The 19893-nt window shown below is 51.7% G+C and overlaps 5 protein-coding genes across 5 annotated transcripts; 3 read left to right on the top strand and 2 right to left on the bottom strand.

The window, feature by feature from the left end:
• The first annotated feature begins 3350 nt into the window (after positions 1-3350).
• SEPMUDRAFT_129012 (OPT superfamily oligopeptide transporter) lies at positions 3351-6070 on the top strand. Its single transcript, XM_016902250.1, has 3 exons — positions 3351-3551; positions 3627-5715; positions 5790-6070. The coding sequence occupies exons 1-3, from the start codon at positions 3507-3509 to the stop codon at positions 5996-5998; spliced, it is 2343 nt and encodes a 780-aa protein (XP_016756125.1). The 5' UTR covers positions 3351-3506; the 3' UTR covers positions 5999-6070.
• A 919-nt stretch (positions 6071-6989) lies between these two features.
• Positions 6990-8375, bottom strand: SEPMUDRAFT_152316 (RHO3 protein). Its single transcript, XM_016907371.1, has 4 exons — positions 8029-8375; positions 7882-7950; positions 7422-7789; positions 6990-7354 (listed from the first exon to the last, which is right to left on the bottom strand). Exons 1-4 carry the CDS (start codon positions 8076-8078, stop codon positions 7236-7238), a joined length of 606 nt encoding a protein of 201 aa, XP_016756124.1. The 5' UTR covers positions 8079-8375; the 3' UTR covers positions 6990-7235.
• A 975-nt stretch (positions 8376-9350) lies between these two features.
• Positions 9351-10683, bottom strand: SEPMUDRAFT_74658 (uncharacterized protein; the record flags this gene model as incomplete). Its single annotated transcript, XM_016910074.1, has 2 exons — positions 9742-10683; positions 9351-9645 (listed from the first exon to the last, which is right to left on the bottom strand). Exons 1-2 carry the CDS (start codon positions 10638-10640, stop codon positions 9351-9353), a joined length of 1194 nt encoding a protein of 397 aa, XP_016756123.1. The 5' UTR covers positions 10641-10683.
• A 160-nt stretch (positions 10684-10843) lies between these two features.
• Positions 10844-13093, top strand: SEPMUDRAFT_94655 (PCI-domain-containing protein). The gene is made up of 5 exons (XM_016910642.1): positions 10844-10983; positions 11037-11262; positions 11326-11721; positions 11788-11887; positions 11948-13093. Exons 1-5 carry the CDS (start codon positions 10940-10942, stop codon positions 12664-12666), a joined length of 1485 nt encoding a protein of 494 aa, XP_016756122.1. The 5' UTR covers positions 10844-10939; the 3' UTR covers positions 12667-13093.
• Positions 13094-15941: 2848 nt separating this feature from the next.
• Positions 15942-19819, top strand: SEPMUDRAFT_152314 (cysteine proteinase). The gene is made up of 7 exons (XM_016907370.1): positions 15942-17284; positions 17432-17518; positions 17616-17679; positions 17741-18006; positions 18057-18340; positions 18391-18915; positions 18967-19819. Exons 1-7 carry the CDS (start codon positions 16826-16828, stop codon positions 19094-19096), a joined length of 1815 nt encoding a protein of 604 aa, XP_016756121.1. The 5' UTR covers positions 15942-16825; the 3' UTR covers positions 19097-19819.
• Positions 19820-19893: the final 74 nt, after the last annotated feature.

Genomic DNA, 19893 nt, shown 5'->3' with positions numbered 1-19893 from the left:
TCTCTCTCTCTCTCTCTCTCTCTCTCTCTCTCTCTCTCTCTCTCTCTCTCTCTCTCTCTCTCTCTCTCTCTCTCTCTCTCTCTCTCTCTCTCTCTCTCTCTCTCTCTCTCTCTCTCTCTCTCTCTCTCTCTCTCTCTCTCTCTCTCCCTCTCTCTTTACATCTAATACGGAAATTCCACCCGAAGATGACGATTGAGAAATACCTTAGCTACATATATCAGAGACTTGTAGACGAAAGCAGAAATTAAATCCCCCCCACACACAAAAGATCTTCGCCAGATCCCCCTCTGTCTCTTCCCTCCCGGCCACCTACCTACCTACCTACCTACCTACCTATACATGTATCCCACGTGTCATCGATAATCAACAAATCAACAAATCAACGTCCATGTCCCAAAAACCCCCCAGGATCAAGCTAGAAGCTTTCTTCCCATTCCAACAAATCAACTAATCAAAAACCAAGTCTGCCAACTTCTTTTCCTTTTCTTTTTCCTTTCTCTTGTCTATCTTCTACCTCTTCGAAACAATACTGAAAAATCGAAATACCTCTCTGTAGGTACATGTACATGTTGTATCTTTTACAGGCTGATCCTAGTTAAGTAGGTAAGGTATATGTGGAATAGAATAGAATAGAATTTGGATTTTTAGGGCGAGCTGTCAGTATTGGGTATATGCGTAGGTATGTATGTTTTGATACGTAATATGTAGGAGGTAGGTATATGTATGACTTCGGGATAATAGGGTCCGTGATGGATAGGAAATGTTACCTGAATAGTGCTTTGTTAGGAGATTTTTTGTTTTTCTTTTTGTTTTTGTTTTTATTTTTATTTTTATTTTTCGGTTTCTTTTTCTTTTTGAGGGAGAGGGAAAGGGGAAAGGGATACGACTAGCATTCTATAAAATCCCTACTATCAAAAAGCGACGAGAGCTTATCTGTAGTCCTCTCTCTTTCTCTTCCTCTCTTTCCCGTCAATAACCCAAAAAGCTCTGATGATGATGATGATGATGATGATGATGATGATGATGATGATAAAGATACACCTCATCGTGCTTCTAAGCTCTTCGCTTCTTGTTTTTTGTTTGAGTTTGTAGTATTTGGCATTACCAGCTAGGTACATAGACAGCTTGATAGAGAGCTTGATAGCAGGTAAATACCTACCTACTAATCCATGTGTTGTCAAAAAGGTGTATGCTAGCTCCCTACCTAGAGCTTAAGAGAAAACGCGGGGGAGGAGACGTGTTGGCCGTTGCGGGTAGAGGAGAAAGGGGAAGAAGAAAAAAAAGTAGGAGAAGAATGGATGAATGACTGAATAACTGATAAGAAGGCAGAAAGTGTGAAGATCCGAGAGAGGTCTATAAAAGATATATCGATGTCCTGTTATTTTTTTCTCTTCTTTCTAGTCTTATTCCTAACATCAACATCATCTCAAGTTGAAGAAGACAGACAGATAGACGAATATACGCCATCGATATCGATATTACAAGAAACACCAATTCCAATTCCAACACCAATACCAATCTCCCACCTCCCTCCTCTTCAAGTCCAACAATCAAAACCCTTTTCTCCCAAAATGCTCACTCCATGGTGGCTCTTCTGGTAGCCATTGCAGTTGTATTTGTGAGTAGTCTTTTCTTTCAGTCCTCATTGACCTTGACCTTGACCTATCCCCCTCCCCTCCCCTCCCACTCACACACGTACATTCACAAACTTACTTCACATACTAATTACCTCTCTCTACTATCAGACTGTAGTGGTCAATGCAGTGATGGCTTTACTGCGTTGAAAAAACGCGGACGACGTCGATTTTCTAGGGATTGGGGTTCTGAAAATGGTTGAGCGGGTGGGGGTTTTGATGGTGGGGATAAGAGTTTGAGGGAAGGTCACGTTGGAGGGTGGGATGAAGGAAGGGAGGGGTGGTGGTGGTGGTGGTGGTGGTAGTGGTGGTGATGGCGGGAAGGGATATATCCTGTGAGATGTGATGGCAACTTTGAATTAGGGACTGAAGAGGGTTTTGAACTTGCGATGACGATGATGATGATGATGATGATGATGAGCGGAGCAGGAGTTGGGACATAATGAACTGATTTCTTTTCATCATCAACGTATCAATGCCATTTCTTCCAGTGGGAGAGTGGCGTTTGAGAGTATACATACATGTACCTTCTACCACCTCTGTATCTCGGACCAGCACGATAAGCGCACATCGAAGCATCTGCCCGAGAGAGTGGCGGGCATGGCATACCTCCTAGGAAGTATAGAATGGAGTAAGATATGAGATGGACGGCGCCAAAGGCTTGATGCGACGCTCCAGCTTCCTCCTCGGGCCTAGAGTCCGCCAATCGTAGGAACACAAGACATTCCTTCAGCAATATCGACGACGGCTGCATGCACATGCCAAGCAGAACGAAGGATGCGAAGCACTACAAACAGACTGCAACCATCAGTAGGATTTCTCGCCTCTGCAATTTTTGCTGATATCGACTACAACCAACGCCACACACACACACACACACACACACACACAGAGAGAGATTCCTCTCGTACATTTGTATGGTGATGGCAAATCGTGAGTGATGCGAAGTTGAGCCGGTCGGAGGGGGGGACAGAGGCGGATCACTTCTCTCAACGCAAATCACTTGACATGCTCGGTCGGCGGAGGTGAAGTCGGTTGGAGAGCAAAAGAGAGATGGTCCCTCCTTTTAGTACTCCTCCTAGTTAGTTACAACTGGCCGGACTCGCTACACAATACGACAGCCGACCGCCCGCCCATGAAATCCCCTATTCGCTGAATCTCGGTGGCTTATCAGTCCCGTCTGGCGTGACTACTCTGGGGTCCATGTCGCTTGTCAGATAGAAGCTAACGACTATCCACTACAGTAACTCCTTCAACCTCTTAATGACAACCTGGCTGCTGGTGATATCAGATATCGGACTCGAAACAGAACCGGGACAAGACCGCGACACAGACAGCTGAGACTAGTTTCTCGTTCTACTACTACTGTCATGTCGTGTCGTGTCGCTGGATGAATGGATGTGGTGGTGGCCTTGTGCCTCCGCACGCACTGTGCCGCTCTGCGCAGGCCTTCCCATGTGTGTTCGGACGCCGATCCCATCGATAGATATTCGCATTTTCCACCTCAACATGCCGAACCATACCCGAATAGGCAGGCCAGGGCGCTGCGGAGTTGACTTCCATAGAGCTTCCATTGCAGCTTAATCGAGCCATGAGTCGCTGGGATCGACATGCTTTTGGGGTATACAGGCAAAGATAAGCCAGTACTACCATGCAACACAACGGTGCGAAGACCAGACCCTGTCTCCCTTCGCTCGAGTCCGCGCCGGGGTGGGTGGGCCATGCGCATTTTGCTTTTATATACATCGTACCTCATGCCCTGGTTCACTACTACACCGTCGGAGAATATTGCGTCTGGTCGTGACATAGGTATACACTTCATCGTTCGGTGTCGGGGTGAAGAGATCATACTACTGGCCGCCCACTAAAACCATGGCCAACGCTACGGAAGCCATCGATCGCACCGTCATGCCGATGGTAAGCAACTTCATCACACTTTGTTATGAAAACATGTCGCGTATGATACACAGCTAACGGATGGGGAAAAAAAAGGGAAACATCAACCCGGATGTTCCTCCGCTGACAGAGAAGAGCAATGTGTTCAACACTCCCACGCAACAACATGGCGAGGTCGAAGAGCTATCGTCGCCTTCGGGGTCAGAGGGAGGCAACGAAAAGGAAAACATCCACAAGTCTACTGCTGTCGCTGAGATGGACGAGATCGATCTCGAGAAGCCAGGCAAGGAGCATACCGACACTGACCCATTCACACCATTCGACGATTTACCCGAAGAGTGTCACTACATTGTCACAATACGCGCCATGGTCATCGGTGTGATCTGCGGTGCTCTCGTCAATGCCTCCAATGTCTATCTGGGTCTCAAGACAGGTTGGACGTTTGGTGCCTCCTTATTCGGTGCCATTATCGGATTCGCCGTACTGAAGCCTCTGGGTCGCAAGCTGCCCGAGAGCTTTCCCATCCTGGGAGGAGACTTTGGCCCGCGTGAGAACAACATCGTCCAGACAGCCGCCACTGCTGCCGGAGGCATGAGCAGTGTCTTCATCTCTGGTGTACCTGCACTCTACCAGCTCGGACTTCTGACCACGCCACGCGAAGATTTCCCACGATTGATCACTCTCACTCTGGTCGGTGGCTACTTTGGATTCTTCATGGCTACGCCGCTGCGCAAATTCTTCATCATTTACGTCGCACGAGAACTGAAGCTCATCTTTCCGACGCCTTCTGCCACTGCCATGACCATCCGTGCGATGCACATGGCTGCCACTGGCGAGTCGATCGCCAAGATGAAGATGAGAGCACTCTCATGGGCCTTCTCGATTGCGGTCGTGTTGCGTGTAGTATCGCAGTACGCCACTGGTATCTTGTGGGACTGGCACATTTTCACCTGGTTCTTCATTTGGGGCAACTACAACAATGCAGCCATCAACGTAGAGAACTGGGGCTGGCTGATCGAATGGACTCCCGCGTTCATCGGCGCTGGAATGCTTGTCGGCTTGAACACTGCCATTTCCTTTTACGCAGGATCCATCCTCGCATGGGGAATCATAGGTCCTACTCTGGTCCACTACAACGTGGCCTTTGGTCTGCCCGCGGGTGGGGACGACCCCAAGTGGGAACAGTACATCTCGTTTGCCTCTCTCGGTGCAGCGGCTTCGACCAAAGACACCCCGTCTCCGCGTTTCTGGTTGCTCTGGCCCGGTGTGCTGCTCATGATTGTCGTCTCCTTTGTCGAGCTGGGACTGCAGTACAAAGTCTTCTTCCACGTGGTCAAGGCCATTCACCGTGGAACCTGCTCAGGCATCAACAGCGTGCGCAAGGCCCTAGGCCGTGGCTCGAGCCCATATCTGGAATCAAAAGGAGCACAGAATGACTCGGACCTCGTAGCCGATTTCGCCAAGGACGACGAGCTGGTGAAGTGGTGGATGTGGTTTCCCGCCATGGTGGTTGTCATCATCTTGGCTTGCGTCGTCATGGGCGTGCAATTCGATATGCCAGTCGGCATGTCTCTGCTCTCCATCTTCCTGGCCTTTTTCTTCTCTCTCCTGGCAGTACAATGCAGTGGTGTCACCGACATCACGCCCTTGACCGCAGCATCCAAAGCTTCCCAGATTGTCCTCGGAGGCGCCACCAAGGGCGAGCACTGGCAGACCGAACACGCTCAACGCCTCAACCTGCTCGGAGGATCTCTCGCATCCATCGGAGCCGACCAAGCCTCCTCTCTCGTCGGCGACTTCCGAGTCGGCTACCTCCTCAAGACCTCTCCCAAACAGCAATGGGTCGCACAAGCTCTCGGCACCATCGTCGCCGTCTTCCTAGCTCCCGCGCTCTTCATGCTCTTCGTCAAGGCATACCCTTGCATCATCGACATCTCAGCCGAAACCTGCCCCTTTAGCGCTCCCTCCGTCTCTGCCTGGAGAGCCGTGGCCGTGGCTATGACTGACCCGACTTTCCCCGTTCCCACCAGCAGTGGTATTTTCGCTATTGTATTTTCCTGCTTCGGCGCAGCCATGATTGTCGTCCGCCACTACGCTTACACCGGCTCATGGGAGAAATACCGCGTCTATCACCCTAATATGATGTGTATCGGACTCTCCTTTGTCCTTCCTCAAACCTACTATGGTACGATTTATTCCCCCCTCTCTCTCTCCCAATCCAGCAAACCAAAAAAAAGCTAATCTTCCCCCAAAAAACAGGTCTCGCAATGATCATCGGCGCTCTCCCCTGCTACTTCTGGGCCAAACGCAATCCCCAAAGTTTCGACATTTACGGCTTCGCCATCGCAGCCGGACTCATTGCCGGAGAAGGAATTGGAGGAGTCATCAATGCGGTATTTCAAGTTGCGGGGATTTCCGGACCGAGTCCTTATGGGACGAATATTGCTTGTCCTGCTGATGCTTGTTGAGAAGGTTAGGATTACTTTTTTGGGGAGGGAGGGGATTTGTGTTTTTTTTTTTGTTTTTCGTTTTTAGAGGGGGTGGATGATGATGATGATGAGAGTTGGGTAATAAGATGATAGGGACGTATGAGAGAGAGAGAGAGAGAGAGAGAGAGAGAGAGAGAGAGAGAGAGAGAGAGAGAGAGAGAGAGAGAGAGAGAGAGACAGATGACTCCCTCTCTTTCTCTTTCTCTTCCTCTTTCTCGCTAGGAACGTTATATAGGTCGTTCCTTTTTAGGGGGAGACTACTGAGGTACCTACCTACCTACCTACCTATATACAAAACGTTTACCTTACTCTTACTCTGATTCTTATCATAGAGAGAGAGGAAGTAAGAAGAACTGGCTACCTACCTTACCTAGTAAATGTTAAAAACTCCTCCCTCTTTCTGAAATTGTTTTGAATTTCTTTTTGGATTTTTCCGAGTGTAAAAAGAAAAGAAAAAGAAAAAAGAATTGGGTATGGTCCCGATGCTAGGTAGTTGTGCCTTCCTCTCTTTCCCTCTCTCTCTCTCTCTATTCTATACGGTATGACAGTTACCTAACCAATTAATTACCTTAAATCCTAACCTCCTAAAAACTTTCCTATAGTCAAGTCAGAATATTACCTACTCTATTCTTACCTACTCTACCTTCCTTTCAAATAATCAGACGAGAGATTTTGAGATTTGATTTGAGAGGTAAGATAGGTAAGGTAATATAGGTATATAGGTAAGTTAGGTTAGCTAGTTGACTACCTTCTATTGGGTAGTTTTGGATGTCTACCTAATTTTTCGCAGAAACCATGTCGAAGACAATCAAATGAATTTTTATTTTTATTTTTATTTTTTCGATACCCGCTTGCCGCTTGATTCTTTCGGAAGACATAATGGACTACTATTAGCTCTCTCTCTCTCTCTAACGTTAGGAGGTAACAACATTTTCTTGTATATGAGTAAAAAACGCCGTTTTCACGATTTCATGGAGATTTGATGGTAAGTACCTCGCCCATGTATTAGTGGCTTTAAGACTTGTGGGAATCCGGAGACACACTGATTGAATGGATGTCATTTGACCGCCATCTTGAAGGGCAGCCGGCTGTATTAATCCAGTATCAAGATGCTGCGAGAATGTGCCTCTCCGTCCCTCCTGAAAACGCCAAAGTGGCAAGTAGATGCAGACATGAAGTTAAGTTGTGATCAAGAAATTGCAAAAAACAAAAAACGCTACATTAGAGAACAATTCTGTACAGGACTATCCCCCTTCACTCCCTTCACTTGCAAGGCAACACGAGCGGCTTCGGTGAAAGCCTCGTTCACTCCGCGATTCTTCATGGCCGAACATTCTGTCACATGCAGCATTAGCTTAGTCATCAGCGGTACGAGTGAAGTGAACAACAACAAACAACATACCCAAGTATCGCAAGGCCTTGACTCTTTCGGCAGCTGCGAGACCCTTGTCATACGCAATCGGCTCCTTGCCACCAGCCTCTCGCAGGTCACTCTCGTCTTCTTCTCGGAGATCGCATTTCAATGCCACCAGCACCAGCTTCACACCCGGGCAGTTATCCGCAATCTCCCCCACCCATTTGCTCTCTACGTTCTCCAGCGAGTCGGGCGAGTCTACGGAAAAGCATAGCATGATGCAGTGTGTGTCGTCGTATGAGAGCGATCGCAGGCGGTCGAATTCTTCTTGCCCGGCTGTGTCCCAGAGGGATAACTCGACGTGTACATTATCGATGAATATATCGTGGACGTAATTCTCGAATACGGTGGGCTCACTGCGGGTGTCGGCATCAGTTCTGGCTGTGCGCGCGCGCGGGCGTGAAGGTGCTCGCTCCGTGGAAGGGCAGTGGAGTTGGGTCGGACGTACTAAACCGTGGGGAAGTAACCTCTCGTAAAGACATTAAGCAGACTCGTCTTTCCGCATGCGCCGTCGCCTCTGCGCAAACATCGTTAGCCGTCGTGTCAGTCGCAACGGGGACGCCAGTGAGGTCTGGGTCGGCGATAGGTGGCTTACAGCAGCACCAGCTTGCGCTGGACCGTCTTGCTGCCTCCGCACAGCGGCATGGTGGTGCTCGGTGCGTGGCGGAGCGCTGTATGAGGATGATGAATGGATTATGTTGGTGTTGCAGGCAAGAAGGTTGGTCGTTCCGCCGAGTATGGTCAAAGGTAATAGGCAGTACTCCAATGGTCAGGCAGAGTACAGCACACACTAGACGGTTGGGACCGCAGGCCGGGAAATGATTGCGCCGATCCTTCCTTTGACGCGCGACCTGGTGGGACAGTGTCGAAGTAGGTAGTGCTGAGAGAGAGAGAGAGAGTTCGCGACGCAGTACACGTCGCCTCTTCATCAGAGAGAGAGAGAAAGAGAGAGCGAGGACGCGCCTGTCGAAGAGAGCAACAAGGCATCTCAGCCAGCCAACCTAACCTGTACATAGTACTAACCTTCAAACTAATTATGCCCGAGCTCTCCAGGATCAACATCCTGCCCCGGCCCGTTGTTCTGGATCTGGAGAACTACCCACACCAGCTACATGATTGGCCCACCTATATCGATGTCGAAGCCTTCATCTGCAGCGTGCAAGAATAGACCCAGCCGGAATGCGCAAGACGACGATGAAAAGTTCTAGATGAAGAGACGGTCAACTCCTCGATAATCAGCTCCCGGTGTAGGTGAGACTCCGAGCCGCCTATGTCTCGGGCGTGAACATCTCCCAGCAGTTAGTGAAATCTCCGTGGCATAGCAATGATTCAGCCGCGCCCGATGAACTTGGCGTCTGCAGTCTAAGCCTCTGCGCAGTCAAAATTCCGGGCGTGAGCTCACAGCGAACTTGGCGAGCCGTCACAGGTGAGGACATCGCAGTATGCATGGGTCATTTGGTGTTGCAGTATACGTACGTACGCTGCGTACACCGTATATACTGTTGGATTTATTCCTCGTATCCTCGGACCCCGGTCGACAACGACCAGGTTCAACACTTCGGCTCTAGAGCCTCCGCGAAAGGCAGGCTCCATGAAGCTGGCTGGCCACAAGGCCTGTGAGCAGGGAATCCGTAAATGGAGACCGCCTCTCCCTACCTTGACGTATGATGCGATTCAAGTTTAGGCTGAGTGGGACTGAAGTCAAGCCGTGACCTCGAGTCAGCAGCTATACATTGCCTGAAACTAGGTATGCAAGGCAATAGGGTCAAAACAGATATTGTTCCATCATGGAGAAGGGCACAAGGCCCTTCGACGGAGCCAAGCCGAACCCTTCAGCGGGCGGAAAGCATACAGGTACATGGGACTACCTTAGTCACGGATGTAGTATCACCCATACAGTAGATAAAAATACCCCCCCTAACCATCACTTCTCCTTCCCGATGCACCCAATCTTCGCCCCATGTCCACATTCTCAGCAACTCTTCTGACGGTGCTGATAAACTTGCCTCGTTCAGACCGCTTGCGGTCATCTTCTTCTCTCTGACGAGCTTCTTTGGCTTCAAGCTCAGTCAAACGCATCTTGCGCTCAGACTCCAGCTCTGAAGCATTCGATTGCATAGCTGCAAGCTTACGAGCACGTTCCGCCTCCTCATCAATGTCGTCGTTCTTCATGTTCTCTTCAGGCGGTGAACGGTATGGCTTGTCGCTACGGCTGCGAGAATACGAGGAAGGTGGAGATCGTCTGCGCTCGTCTCGTTTCGACCGCGCTTCGCGGCGTTGGTATGGAGAGCGTGAGCGGGATCGTGACCTCGAATCGGACTTTGAACGCCGCGGGCTGGGGTATGATCTTCTTCGGTCCTTGCAGTCATCATCACTGTCTCTTCTCCGTGGTGGCGGAGAGCGGGATCGTGGTGCACTATAGTCTCGGCTTCTGTGCGACTTGGACCTGCGATCGTCCGTCCGCCTGGAAGGTGGAGACCTGGACCGCGATGGAGACCTCGATCGTGAGCTGTCCCGCCTGTGCCTGTGGGAACGGTGCCTGCGAGACCTGCGATCATCATCGTAGTCGTCACTGTAGCGCCTTCGCTTGCTTCGATGTCCATCATCGTCATCATCTCGGTGCCTGTGCCTATGGCTCCGATGCCTGTGTTTCCGTTCCTTACTTCGAGTAGCCTCGTCTTCATCTTCTTCCTCCTTTCCAGTGGCCTTTTTCATGAGCATCTTGCGCCTCACAGGATCGTTCATCATGGCCTCGTACATCGCCTGCTGCTGCTTCTTGATCGCAAGCATAGGGTCACTAGCAACCTTCAACGCGATATCTCTCGCACTGCCGCCCTTCCCAGCCGCAATAGCACCGACTTCAGGCGCGTCCTTCTTGATTGCTCCGTTACCACTTTTGACAAGACCATCCAGGCGACGCTTGCCTAGCAAGTAGCCCTCCATCTCTTCAGTGACACCGCCAACACCTGGTCCTCCTGTGCCCGGTCCATTGTACATCCAGTCAACTTTGTCCACTCGCTTCTTGCCCCCTGCCGCTTCCTGCAGTCGTTCGAGTTCCTGTATGGCGCGCTCCTCAGCACGCTCTTTAAGGACTTGATCAGTCTTTTTGCGCTCCTCCAGGGCCTTCAATTCTTCGTTGTACACCCGGCGCTGATTGGTCATCAGCGCTGGATGCCATGACTTCTTCAAGTTGAGATCGCCACCCATATTGGCGTTGTGATTGGTACAAGCGGTGGGTGTTGAGGTGTTGTGTCGGAGTGGTGGCGGACTGGCGGGCAAAGAGAAGTGGCTAGGAGGTACATGTACCTAGCGGATGGGACGGCTCTACCCGCTACCCGCGTCGCGGGGCCAGCCCGACCAGGCGCGTTGCTTCCGCTTCATTCAATGGACGTCAAGGCAAACGCGGACTTCAGGTCCATCGATAACAATACTCTGGCTGAGCTGAAAGGTTCCAGCATCTCGTAACTTCACCGGTAGAGCGAGAGCATTGCCTTGGAATCGCAAACATGTCGGACGACGATGATTTCATGCAAGATTCCGATGAAGAGAAGTATGTCCACCACATATCTTTGCCCAGTGGCACATGTAACTGACAGCAGCTAGCTACGACTTCGAATACGAGGATGACGACGATGCGGATGCTGACAATGGCGATGTCGATGTCGAAAACACATACTACAATGCAAAGCAGATGAAGGGCGACAATCCCGAGGAGGCGATTGTGGAGTTCCTCGGTGTGCCAGCGCTTGAAAAAGAGAAAGGCGACTGGGGTTTCAAGGGCCTCAAACAGGCCATCAAGCTGGAATTCAAACTGGGCAGATATGAAGATGTGAGCAGGACATGTCCAATAAGAGCAGGAGTGGTGAGGGATAAGGACTGACAGCTATCCCAGGCCGTGAAACACTACGCCGAACTGTTGACCTATGTGAAATCTGCTGTCACGAGGAACTATTCTGAAAAGTCAATCAACAACATGTTGGACTTCATCGAGAAGAATGCCGAGGACGAAGCCGCAAACGAGTGTATGGAGAAGTTCTACTCAAAGACCCTGGAATCTTTCCAGGCCACCAACAACGAGAGATTATGGCTGGCGACAAATACCAAGCTTGCGCGGCTATGGCTAGCCCAGAAGGACTATCCGCGTCTCACCGAAAAGGTCCGCGAGCTGCACAAAGCATGCCAACGCGAGGACGGCACAGACGATCCGAGCAAAGGCACATATAGCATGGAGGCGTACGCTCTGGAAATTCAGATGTATGCCGAGACCAGAAACAACAAGCGTCTAAAGGTATGACCGGTCATCTGAGCTCGCAGTGGCGGCAACCTACTTGCAATCAACTCACAAGTACCACAGGGCCTGTATCAGCGCGCGCTCAAGGTTCGCTCAGCCGTGCCCCATCCCAAGATCATGGGCATCATCCGCGAGTGTGGCGGAAAGATGCACATGAGCGAAGGTAAGTTGGCACGCGACGACTTTGTTGCAGGATGTCGGACTGACGAACTCGCGTGACCAGAGAACTGGAAGGATGCACAGGGCGACTTTTTCGAATCGTTCCGAAATTATGATGAGGCTGGATCGCTACAGCGAATACAAGTGCTCAAGTATCTCGTGCTGACGACAATGTTGATGGGCTCTGATATCAACCCGTTCGACTCACAGGAGACCAAACCTTATAAGAACGATCCACGTATTGCAGCCATGACAGAACTGGTAGATGCGTACCAGCGTGATGATATTCATCAGTATGAGACTGTTCTGCAGAAGAACAAAGACCTCCTTGCAGATCCGTTCATTGCGGAAAACATCGACGAAGTCACACGCAACATGCGCACAAAGGCCGTGGTCAAACTAGTGGCGCCATACACTCGATTCCGCCTCGACTTTATCGCAAAGCGGTTGAAAATCTCCGTACCCGAGGTCCAGGATATTGTGGGCTTCCTCATCATGGACAAGAGGTTGCATGGCAAGATCAACCAAGAAGCCGGGACTGTCGAGATCGAGAGTCGCGCAGATCTAGACAGGATGCACGCGGTGGCGGACTGGACTGATGCCATTCGTTCGCTTGCTAACGTCGTACTGAACGAGGGTGACGGGTTCAAGTCGGACGATGCTGGAATAGGCGGTCCAGGAGTGCCCGGAGTTGGGGACGCCTACGACTCGATGTCACAGCTCTCTGGTAGAGCCGGGCCCCAGGGCGGGAGACGTCGACCAGGCCGCTTCGGAATGAAATGAACGGGCGCCTGCCTTGAGAAGAGACGCTCAGTCGGGCGTCACAGAGCGCACAGTCGAAAGGGTCGCCGAGTTTGTGGGTTGTGGAACGCTCGCCCCAGACGCCGAACCTCGAGGAAGGGGAACGGCGACCTTGTGCGCGCCACGAAGTAATGAGGAAACGATACTCTAAAAGATATTTGAAACGTGCCCGGCACCAAGGCACCTTCCGATCAACACAGAGGAACAGCTGGATGCTGCTCACTCACCCATCGGATGGTGTTGCACTCTATCGACGGACACGAACACCAAGAGGATGGGTCAAACGGAACCCGACGCTCTGGACGCGCGCGCCCGACCAGGATGTTTTCTGCTCGCTTCGTAGCACATCTTACAGGGTATATAAATTGTACAAAGATGCGGATCCCTTTGCTGATTCGCTCCTTCGTGAGGCGGACCGCAAGTTGGAGAGGCGTACTTGGCAGCTCTCCGCTGTTCTCGTTGCTCAGTGCAAGGATCTGGAGGGATGCCATTTCTCCGCCGAGCTTAGCGTCATGAATGGATTTGCAAAGGGATAGAGCTAGCGGCCGCGGAAGGCTTCACGCGTATAGTAGTTCACGGTCGTTGGCCAAGTTTCAGACGACTCGCAAAATCTGCGCCAGGGCTAAGGGCAGACCCCAAAATGTCTAGTCGCAGACCCCATTTCTGAGTCATCAAGTTATTACCGTACCCTTCCGCTGTAATCCTACCCCCCAAAAAACAGCCTCCTTCGCTCCGGCTCAGGCCTCCGCTTTCTATACCTACCTACCTCCTAGGAGTTCTCTTCCTATCAAATGCTCAAGACCTCGGGGGTACCGGATACCTCGGGGACACCGACTAGATTGCCCCCCCAACCTCCCAAGGGGGGCTAAGAATCGAGAGGGGTATCCTTCGGGGTGCAATGTAAAGTGAAGCTACTACGTCCTACGTCCTAGGTAGTTGGAAGGTATTGGTGATATCGTAGGGTACGATAATAACTTGATGACTCAGAAATGGGGTCTGCGACTAGACATTTTGGGGTCTGCCCTTAGCCCTGGCGAAAATCTGGCCACTGGGATTTGCAGCCATCCATCCTCTGTTTCCTCAGGTATCCACGCTATGTATGCTACACAAGACCAAGAAAGCGTTCATGTATATTTCCGTCTGTGTTTTCTTTTTTTTTCTTGCTTACCAGCATGTTGGTCGCGCAAGGGATAGTGAAAGAAGATGGAGAAGAAGAAGAAGGAGAAGAAGGAGCAACGAGAGAAGCAAATCAGCGAAGAAGGCCGAGAAGGGTTGTGCAAAACACACAAAGTAAACGGCGTGGTCGTGCAAAGAGATCTGTGGTCAGGTCAAGGTTCAGGTCAGGTCATGTCGGGCGGCGGGCTTGCTCGTAAATTCAATTTTTGTTTTTATTTGGTGTACGTTACACGACATTTTTTTTCTGGTTCCGTCCATACCTCCTAGCACACACACACACACAGACACACACACACAGTATTGCCCGTACATACAGTACTGCAACTGTAAAGGTCAGGTAGGTAGGTACCTAGGTAGGTTGTAGGTACCAATGTACAAACTACCAGGTAGTGGATAATGTAGTTCCCCATTGGAATCCCATCCATTCTTTTCTACCTGATTTCTTCTTTCCTTGGACTGTTTTAGCGCCGAAGAAGTCCGGGTGCTATGGTGGACCGCCTACGGAAAAAACGGGAAACTCCTTGCGAATGGGAAGGATTTTACTACTTGTACATGTACATGTAGGTACTGTACCTTTATTATTATTAGGAGGAGGAGAGATGAGATGGGAGGAGCGATGGGAGGATGGATGGATCCATTATTCTTCATCCTCCTCGCCCGATTCCCGACGTTGAAGATTGGGAAACGCTGCTGCAAGCCATGAGGCGTGGAAGTTACCTTGCCCTTGCTCTTGCCTTGTGCCTACTGTGGGTAGAAATTTGGGTAGAGGTGTATGTGTGTGTGTGCGCTATGTGTGTGTGTGTGTCTGTGTGCTACGTGACTGATCAGATTTTTTTTTCGTTAGTGAGAAATGACGAAGTCATTCATCCATCCCATCGTATATTCGTTGGAAACAAGTGGAGAGAGGAAGAGGGAGAGAGAGAGAGAGGAAGAGAGAAAGAGGGAGATGGCAGATTCTCGTTGTTGGTTGGTTACCATGGTTCTGGCAATGCGACCGACCTTTTTATTTTTTTGCAGGGTGTGTGCGGGTATGCAATTGACTGATTGATTGATTTGATCGTCACGTTTCTATGGAGATGAAATGATGATGGTGTCGTTGTTGATATTGGAAGATGTACTGTACGATGATCCCCATGTCGCAAATCAATGGTAGGGGGTTGTTCATGGGGTCTTCTTCCTTTTGAAAGTTGCATGACGACCTACCTACCTGACCTGTAGGTACACACATGGTCGTACTCGATGAAGGTCGAGTCTAGACTTACTAAGGTACTACTGGTGTCGTCTCTTCCCATGAAATGATCTGTAGAGAACTTGAGACGCACACACACACGCACACACAGACACGCACAGGCGGTAATAACCCACTTCCCGGAACTATTGAAAAGGAACGAGACAGAGAGGGAGAGAGAGAGAGCGAGAGAGAGAGAGAGAAAAGCTCGTGCCGCATCGAGGCGCAAACCACTGATCGCTTTCCTGCTCTGCAGAAAAAGTGGCGTTGCAGCTCGCATATGAGACTCGGAGTAGTGGTTGGTACAGCTTTGTCTGCCGGAACAACCTGACACAACCACAAGCACCCAAACTGCTGCCCCTGCCGGCAAGCTGTTCCAATGCTTCTCTCTACGTGGAGACCCTGCTAATCGTTGTTCTCTTGTTGGCTCACACGTCTTTCGGGTGCGTCGAGCGGGACTTGGTCTCGTTGGCTGTGACTCTGGGACAAGGTGTCGATGCACTTACTTGGGTGGGAGACACTGTGGTGGGTGGGTATGAGGGAAAGATAGAGGGAGAGAGGTCTCAATGCTGGTCCGATGGGCTGTGGGACTCTCTCTCTCTCTCGCCCTCTCTCCCCATCTCTCTTTTCCTGATTACGCGCTGAGTGGGTGTTCTGCCACCCTCGGTAAGTCGTCCACGGAGAGTTCTTGCAACATATCCTTGGTCGCTCTGCTTCGAGAATCCAAGGCGTGATCTGATCGCATCCAATGGTCTCCTCCCATCTCGCGCGGTGGATGTCGTAAAGACGGGTGTCAATGCGTCGAGTCTCCCTCTCCCTCTCCCTCTCCCTCTTGCCTGCCCTGGTCGGGAGGCCGGATTGCGCATTTGGTACCTGGCATGATTGATAGCACCTGTGCCCGGTGGCGGTGCGCGCGAAGTAGGTCATCTGTGTGGACTCTGCAGCAGAGTGGATCTTGGGATCTGGCGCGAGTCGCGATCTGCTGGGAACGTATATATGCACCATCCTGCTGCTTGGTGCGCTTCTGTGCTGTGGTTCTGCTGCCGATACCCTGGTCCATTTTTGAAGGTTACTCTACAGCAAGGAAGAAGAAGAAGTGCAGCACCCTTTGTCTCGTACCCTCCCACGCAGTGCAGTCCGAGCCTCCGAGCAACGTCTTCCAGCCTGGTGGTGCATCTACTTGGGGCGCAGGTCTCTCTTCTGTCTTGTTGATTGAGATAGAGCTCTTTTGGCGTGCTCGTTCGTTTACAATAATACCTGCCTTACCGAAGGTACCTTACCTGTCCATCACTCTGCTGCTCCGCTTCCTCGAGCGCGGCCGCTTCAATCAATATCTGCGGCGGAAGTGTGCATGCTTGTATATGCGTGCGCACGAGTTCTCTGGTCCAAGTCTCGGGATAGGGCGACACATATCGTACCACGGGTCCAGGAGAACAGCAGCAACGGGAGCATAACGAGCCCACTTCCTCTCATTCCAGTGGCCGTTCGCTCGCTGGCCCTCGACCGCTATCAGCACCGCAACCTGGGATCGACCAACACTTTGACAGCACAGCACGACTCCCATTTGCAGGATAGCAGAGCACCAGACCAGGTCGTGGTGATAGGTATCGACAGGAACGAGTGCCCATTGCCCCAGCTCCGCTCGCTCCGTTCCAGTCTCCCTAGCTTCTTCGGGCACAGACGAAAGCTTGCTGGCAAAGGCTAGGTTTGCGGATTTCCCCAGGCCAGCGTGAAGAAATGATGGACCGGCAAGGGAGCGTGGCGACCGCGCCGTACTATCACAACCACCATCTCCATCATCACCACCACCACCACCAACAGCAACAACAACAACATGCGCACCACCTGCAACACTATCAGGAACAAGCAACCGCGCTGGCATATTGCCCCACCGTCCCGCTGTCAGTGCAGCAGCAGCAGCAGCAGCAGCAGCAGCATCAGCATTCCCATCACGCTCAACAACAAGCTTCTGGACTTGCAGGGCAGCAAACACAGCTCTCGCTAGTGCCCGCTGGCGCTATTTACCCACACTTCGGCCACCACCACCACTCTTCCACCCTCCCGCACCGCACCCGCCATCCACTCCGCGCGGAGGCCCTTCAGCACACCATGGCCTCTGAACCGAGCCACGCCATGTCCGACGAGGAGCTCGCTGCCTTCCAACAGGCCAGCGAGAGCTACGAAGCCCCCATCACCGTACGTTCGTCGCCAGCGCCTCGTGTGAGGTCTCGTTGTTGCTCGCGTCATTTAGGGTTGCGGCGCGGGTCGACACGGACTTTGGTGGTTGATGGACAGCACCCTACGCAAGGCCCTCGATGTGCTAACAAGAATGATTTCTACCAGGGACCGTTAGTTGGACAGCGACAGCCGAGCACGGCTCTCACCAGCGAATACGCCTCGGCAGACCCTGTATACCAAGCGAAGACGCAGGTACGATCAAATCCAGACACGAAGACGCGAAGTTGCACGTGCAAATCGACGCAAAAAACCCCCCGCCCCCATCAATCTGACCATGTGTATGTACTAGGCGCTGCCGCAGAAATACTCCCACTACCGAACCGTGCGCGGCGATGGCAAGTGTGGATGGAGAGGTATGTTCGACAACAGATGGCAGTCACGACACGGACTGGTGCTAAGGAGCCGTCTATTTAGCTGTGGCATTTGGCTACTATGAAGCTCTCATTCATCATGGCGACTTGAACCGCTTTGGCATGGAGGAGGCTCGTCTCAAGTCCATCGCTCCTCTACTGATCCAGGCCGGCTTCGAGCCCATGATGATGGAAGACTTTGCCGATGCCGCCTACGATTTGCTGCGAGAGATCGCCAACGCCGCCGCCGAGGGTCTCGATGCTCTCAGTCTCCTCCTGGAGCGCTTCAACGATGAAATGTTGCAAGACTACATCATCACCTACTTGAGGGTTCGTTCACATGTCGTTTTTTGTCAACCAGTGCTGACATGTCACCACAGTCTCTCACCGCAGCCTGGATGAAGACCAGAGAGACTGAATGGGCGCCGTGGCTTTCGAACCAGTCTGTCGATGCCTACTGCCGCGACGAGATCATGCCAGTGGGCGCCGAAATGGACAACGTCGCGTTGCAGGCTCTGAAAGATGTCTTGCTGTCTCCAGCTGGAATTCGCTTGGAGGTTCTCTACCTCGATCGCAGTGAGGGGAGCGAGGTCACGATGCATCGATTTGATCCTGTCGCTGCCGGAGGTTTCACGCTCGGCAGCGTGCGTCTATTGTACAGACCGTAAGTGACGCGTATCATGCTCCGGTCAGGACTTGCTAACCCGCGCACAGTGGCCACTACGATATACTGTACAAGCAAGAAGATCTCCCGGCACCAACTCCTGCGCCCGCTGTCGTACCAACGTACTTGCAGTACAGCAGCCAGCCATTTTACGAGCCCGCATCGGATCTCAATTTCTCGGCTATGCCGGACTTTATGACACTGCTGCCAGGCATGTCGTACGCCAACCAAGCTCCCTTCTGTGGTGGCGTGCCATCGAGTTACGACTCGTACGAGTCTGCCTCGGAGTTTGGCTTCGACACCAACAGCAAAGCTCCGGTGCTCTCCTGTACGCCCACGCCATCTGCACCGGCTCCTCAGTCGCATGTACAATCGCAGCCAATGTGCGCATCTGCGAGCACTCCGGTCCAGATGGTAGCACCCCCATCCCAGCTGACACATGACATTGATGTACGAACCGTTCCTCAGCTCGGTCACGCAGAATTTGGTGCTGGGCCCTTCCGTCCATCCCGACATACGTTCGATTCGGCCTTCATGTCAGGATCGCAGCATTTCCAGACCTCAATCTTCAGAAAGTGAGCAGCTTGACCCTGATCTCTCCTGCACGTTGCTAACATGTGTGACAGCTCGCACTACAACAATGCTCACTTCAACAACCCACACTTCCAGCCTGAACAGTGGAATCCCGATTGCGAATATGCCACGGCCAGCAGCAGCAGCGGCGGCAAAAGTTCGCGACACAAGAACAGCGGATGACCACGTACAACATCCACCCACCATCCGAGTAACCTGTGCAGCTCCCCGAGTTGCCGTCCTTGCTCGTGGTCGTGCACCCTAGAATCTGGGTACGTCTAGGGTCCGTGTACGTACCAGGTGCCACGAATGTCACACGACTGTGACGGTAGTGTGCATTAGCTCTCATCTCTCCACCTCCCACCGAAACAACATCAACCAATCGACATATCGAACCGACCTGCGACGCTCCTTACCCCTAACGACCGGGTGACGACGACTTACGACCAAAGACTTATCACCTCAGGGTAACCTAGCTAGTAGGATTACACACTCAAGCATATTTATCTCTCCGTATCGGATACTCTTTGACCTAATACACTGCGTACAGTAGCAGCGAGGGAAACCGGGATCGGATGGAACGACTGGCGGTGTTACGGCAGTGGCTTGCTGTCGCCGCAGCGGCCTCCAAGGCACAGAAAGCCTAGGGCCGTGAGGGGTCACTGCTTGCGCCATGCGTTAGATGGCGCATAGTGAAAGGGGTCCCTTCGCTGGAGACTAGGAAAGGTATGGCTACTGGCATGAAAGGAGGGGTAGGCCCTTCGAGCTGGAGAGCGCGGAGATTTCTCGTTTTAATTGTCTTGTATTCGGTCCGGGCGTGACGACCAGAGATATGGAAGAATATTGGTAGATGGCAGGAATAACCATAGACACACTCATTTCGATGACTCGCATGCTGATGCGCCCAATGTCGCTATCTTTTTCATCTGTCTACGCTTCCAAGAGTGTGTGAATTATGCAGGACTTAATCATGTAGGCTG

The sequence above is a fragment of the Sphaerulina musiva genome (assembly GCF_000320565.1).
Source record: "Sphaerulina musiva SO2202 unplaced genomic scaffold SEPMUscaffold_13, whole genome shotgun sequence".
Classification (NCBI taxonomy): Eukaryota; Fungi; Ascomycota; class Dothideomycetes; order Mycosphaerellales; family Mycosphaerellaceae; genus Sphaerulina; species Sphaerulina musiva.
The sequence above is the reverse complement of the archived record's forward strand: the minus strand, read 5'-3'. Positions and strand labels throughout refer to the sequence as shown.